Raw genomic sequence first — 5,000 nt, 5'->3', positions numbered from 1 at the left:
TCAGCATATTTATCTGCGTATGTCTCAGGCCTCGGCTACACCACCAAAACATCAGCATATTTATCTGCGTATGTCTCAGGCCTCGGCTACACCACAAAAACATCAGGCATATTTACCTGCGTATGTCTCAGGCCTCGGCTACACCACAAAAACATCAGGCATATTTACCTGCGTATGTCTCAGGCCTCGGCTACACCACCAAAACATCAGGCATATTTACCTGCGATGTCTCAGGCCCCTGGGGCTACACCACCAAAACATCAGCATATTTTACCTGCGTTATGTCTCAGGCCCTCAAGGCACCACAAAAAAACATCAGGCATATTTACTCATGTATGTCTCGGGGCCTCGGCTACATCACCAAAACATCAGGCATATTTACCCGCGATGTCTCAGGCCTCGCTACACCACCAAAACATCAGGCATATTTACCTCATAAAGATGTCTCAGGCCTCGGCTACATCAGCATATTTACCTGCGTATGTCTCAGGCCTCGGCTACACCACATCAGCATATTTGTACATATGATTTGCTTCATTTGTATTGATTTCATTTGCTTTGCTTGTAAGTTAAGATGTAGGCTTTATTTCATTTACTTTCCTTGTCCAATGTGATTGCTGAACGATGCTGGCCAGAAATGAATATATGTGGAAGTTTCCGTGTCATGTCATACTTCTAGTCTCGTTGGCACTCTGGCAGCCTCACCAGAAGATGCAGCAACTGGCAGGACGTCATTGCGTTAACTGAGCTGTTAGATATATAGAACATCTACTTCTGTGTAGTAGGCTACATAGGCCAGCCATTACTTTTGTAATCGCGGGGAAATGTAGCAATGCATTCTGAAGCCCTGTTTCTTTTCTCCCACGCCGTTGTGTACCGGGGGAGAGGTGCTCTTTTCTCCCTCGAGATACTTTCTCCGATAATAAACTTGTTCTCGTAACGAAAGGCAATTAAAAATGTAGCGGAGTAAAGAGTCGATTATTGGCTCAAAAATGTATTTGAGTGACTAGAAGTGCCGTTTTGAGTGAGAGTAGAAGTGCCGTTTTGTACTTGAGTAAGAGTAGAAGTGCCGTTTTGAACTTGAGTAAGAGTAGAAGTGCCGTTTTGAACTTGAGTAAGAGTAGAAGTGCCGTTTTGTACTTGAGTGAGAGTAGAAGTGCCGTTTTGAACTTGAGTAAGAGTAGAAGTGCCGTTTTGTACTTGAGTGAGAGTAGAAGTGCCGTTTTGTACTTGAGTAAGAGTAGAAGTGCCGTTTTGTACTTGAGTAAGAGTAGAAGTGCCGTTTTGTACTTGAGTGAGAGTAGAAGTGCCGTTTTGTACTTGAGTGAGAGTAGAAGTGCCGTTTTGAACTTGAGTAAGAGTAGAAGTGCCGTTTTGTACTTGAGTGAGAGTAGAAGTGCCGTTTTGTACTTGAGTGAGAGTAGAAGTGCCGTTTTGTACTTGAGTGAGAGTAGAAGTGCCGTTTTGAACTTGAGTAAGAGTAGAAGTGCCGTTTTGTACTTGAGTGAGAGTAGAAGTGCCGTTTTGAACTTGAGTAAGACTAGAAGTACCATTTTGAAAAAGGAAAGTTGCCGTTCCTCGAAAAAAATAGGCTACTTTTTTACTCACGCGCGTTACTTGTAACGCGTTAGGCTACTACCCACCCCTGCAAATGGGTTTGATCTTGCTTTCTCCGAGCCATAGGCTACATCAGTGTTTCCCAAACTTTTTTTCTGGGGACCCACTTTTTAAAATGACAGACCATCGCTAACCCATCTCACTTCAGATCTAACATGCAACCTGCATGCAATCATATTGTTTTAGGCCACAGGTTCTCAAACTTTTCTTGGGGGTATTCTTGCATGCTACGCAGTCATCACTCTTCAGCATAGTAAGCTGTTCCTATATTTCTAAAGAGATGTTGTAGGCTACGTTGCGTTGCAGACAAATGGATCCTTAACACGTCAATTCCTATGTAAACATAGCAAGTAACTCAAGTCGTTATATTGTAGCCTATTTGTGGAGGTTTCTTTATTTGGAAAGTTGAATCCACATTTTCCTCTGGAGTTAAACGTTTGTTTGTAGGCCGTACACCAAGGCTGTGTATTGATGTTGTGGCAAGCTTCAAACCAGCATGCATCACGTCAAGTGCATCACGTCACGTCAGATCTGAGCAGATCTGAATAAGAATAAGAACATCCGTGTTTGTCACACATTCCGACAGCAAAGCACATGAACACTGTGGGAAGAACAAAGTAATCACGGGGGCGGTCCTTGTCATTCCCAGCTGCCATGAATGCACCAATAGCCTACAGCAATCCCGACAGTGCATCTCCTTGCTCAGTGTTGTGTTGTCTTATTGGCTACCCACCAACGTGGCAGGTAGATTGACAGTTTCACCCTCCAATCACAAAAGTTACCCACATTTATGCGGTATGTTACCCCATGCCCTGTCCCTATAATTTAAGACTTTTTTAGGCCTTAAAAACCGAAAGTTGTATTTAAGACTTTTTAAGGAACCCTGACACAGAGAGAGAGAGAGAGAGAGAGACACAGAGACACAAACACACACACACAGAGAGACACACACACTAGGGGTCTGCGATAATATCGTGATTGTTGTTTTAATGATGTGCAAATTTACATTATCGCGTATTTAAATTACTTATGGGGAAAAAACACTCGAAATCACGCATTGAAACCCCATACATTTACTAAATCCAGGAGGTGTAGCCCTATGTGAGAGAAGCCCCTGGCTGCAGCAGAGCAAGTGTAACATGATCGCTAATGGGTCCAGATTGTCACACGCACGCCTAATGTTTATTTTGTGCAGCAAGAAGTACTTGGGATTTTGTGCGGCTACGTCTGTTCAAGTAAAACTATTTTTAAACTATTACACTTAGGCATATCTTTAATGTGGTGTGTAGGTCTAATTAAGTGCACATTGGTGATGTGTAGGTGTAATTGAGTGCCTGTCACTTTAAGACATAGGCTATGTGAGAGTAATTTACCTTGTCTTATGGTTTTAGTCTAGTGAATAAAAGTTGCACATAGCGCATAAGGATATGTGGATGCAATTAATTGTTTTGTATGTCATTAGATAAAATAAATGTTCAAAAAATATACAAGTCAAAGAAAATCTTTCTGGGATCATAGAAGAGATGTGTGTCTTGCAATGTTCATTAATGATTTTAGCGAGCACTACTGTCAAACGTGACCTGAGCTAGCGGGATAGTTAGCAAGGATCTCTCTTCAGATGTAAAAGTTTGCCATGGTTGCTTAGCCTATTTCTAAATTACATTGCACCCAAATAGTAGGCCTAAATGACCAAAATCCCACAGCTTAAGTAGGTTAGCAACACAAACTTGAGAGATGCAAGTGAGCAAATCAACTTGATATTAGCCTATTATTGTGTGTTACCATAGCATCACTTGAACTAGCAGCCATGTCTCGCTATTTATAGCACTCCACAGCTGTACGGTGTGTGTGTGTGAGGAGAAAAGACGCCCAGCCACAGGTTAGGGGAGGAGGCTTAGAAGCATGCTCCAGTAATTAACACATGTTACTCAAAAGAACATCGCTCATTCTCAAAAAGCATCGACACTAATAAAAATTAGAGTATCGGACCTTTTAATTTCAGGGTATTGGCGACATTCTTTTAGGGTATCGGGTGCACCATGCAAATACTTAAAGAAAGTATTGATGAGACAGTCAATGCTCCTACATGGTATTATATGAAGAGAAAACATTAGCCTTTAAGCATTTCAATAGTCAGTTGTAAACAAAGAACTCTTTCTACATGTAGGGCCTAACCTAACCTTTTTTGTAAATGGACTGAAGTTCATTTAATATCGATTATGCAATTGTTAGCATCTCTATGGGATTTCTTATATACATTAGCCATAAGCTAACACGATTTTTTTCTATTCTGTAACTTGGAAATGTTAGCCTACATGATTTCTCTTAAACAAACCCTCATGGAAAATGACTGAGATGTACTCTTGTTGGTCTGCTTAGTTTTATAGTAAATCCTGGTGTAAAGGTTTTGAAGGAACTTCAGCTTCAGACTTTCTCTGGGAAACCGTTAGGCTATTCATCTTCTAATGTAGCTGGCTACACCATGTCATTGCCACACACACAAGTGGGGCAGAATTGAAATGTGTCATATAGAGGAGAATGCATTGGTTGATTTTGATAAAAAGTCACAGGTTAGTTATTTGGGTTATTATTGTATTGATGCTATTCATAAACAATGAGCTGTAAAGTAACTCCAGACTTTACAAATTTCTTTTTAAAGGATATCGAATTAATTATCATTATCGCCAAAATCACAAAAATATCAAGATATTATTTTTTTATCCATATCAGCTTCACCTCTAACAATAATACCACACACAGAGAGAGAGGGAGAGAGAGAGAGAGAGACACACACACACACAGAGACACACACACACACAGAGAAAGAGAGAGAGACACACACACACAGAGAGAGAGAGAGACACACAGAGAGAGAGAGAGAGAGAGACACACACACACACAGAGAGACACACACACACACACTCTTACTGTGCATCTTGTTGCTCTCCATGAAGTTTTCATCATTGGTGTCCGGGTGTGTGTTGGCGTAGCTCTTGATGTTGTCCTGCAGGTACCATGACTCGTTCTCGTCGAACACCATGAAGAGCAGCGCAAACTCATGGTCCACGTCGCTCACAATGGCTTGTCATCAACACACCGCTCCGACCTGTCATGGCCCGACCAAACATCATGGTCCTACACACACACACACACACACACACACACACACACACACATGTATGAGTCTATCTCTACCCATAACATAATTTCACAGTAGAATGTGTTCCTGTGTATTGAGTGCGGATCGGGCCGCAAATTTCTGTCCGGAACCCGCTCACAGTCTGGATAGAGTTACAGGCCCGAACCCGACCAACCCGACAGGCATTTTCATTTTATGTCCTAACCTCGACTCCGAGCCCGACGATATTCTCAGTTATTCCTTT

The 5,000-nt window shown here is 41.8% G+C and overlaps 1 protein-coding gene across 1 annotated transcript in view; it reads right to left on the bottom strand.

Annotated features, from left to right (window-relative positions):
• LOC125308049 (ceruloplasmin-like) overlaps positions 1 to 4,684 on the bottom strand; it is a 36,947-nt gene extending 32,263 nt beyond the window's left edge. The window contains exon 1 of the mRNA XM_048264261.1: positions 4,546 to 4,684. Coding sequence (XP_048120218.1) covers positions 4,546 to 4,657 — 112 coding nt within the window. The 5' untranslated portion in view covers positions 4,658 to 4,684. The remainder of the gene's footprint in view (positions 1 to 4,545) is intronic.
• Between the last annotated feature and the right edge of the window lie 316 nt (positions 4,685 to 5,000).

The sequence above is a fragment of the Alosa alosa genome, chromosome 15 (assembly GCF_017589495.1).
Source record: "Alosa alosa isolate M-15738 ecotype Scorff River chromosome 15, AALO_Geno_1.1, whole genome shotgun sequence".
Taxonomy (NCBI): Eukaryota; Metazoa; Chordata; class Actinopteri; order Clupeiformes; family Clupeidae; genus Alosa; species Alosa alosa.
Note: the sequence above shows the minus strand (reverse complement) of the source record. Positions and strands in the feature narration are given on the sequence as shown.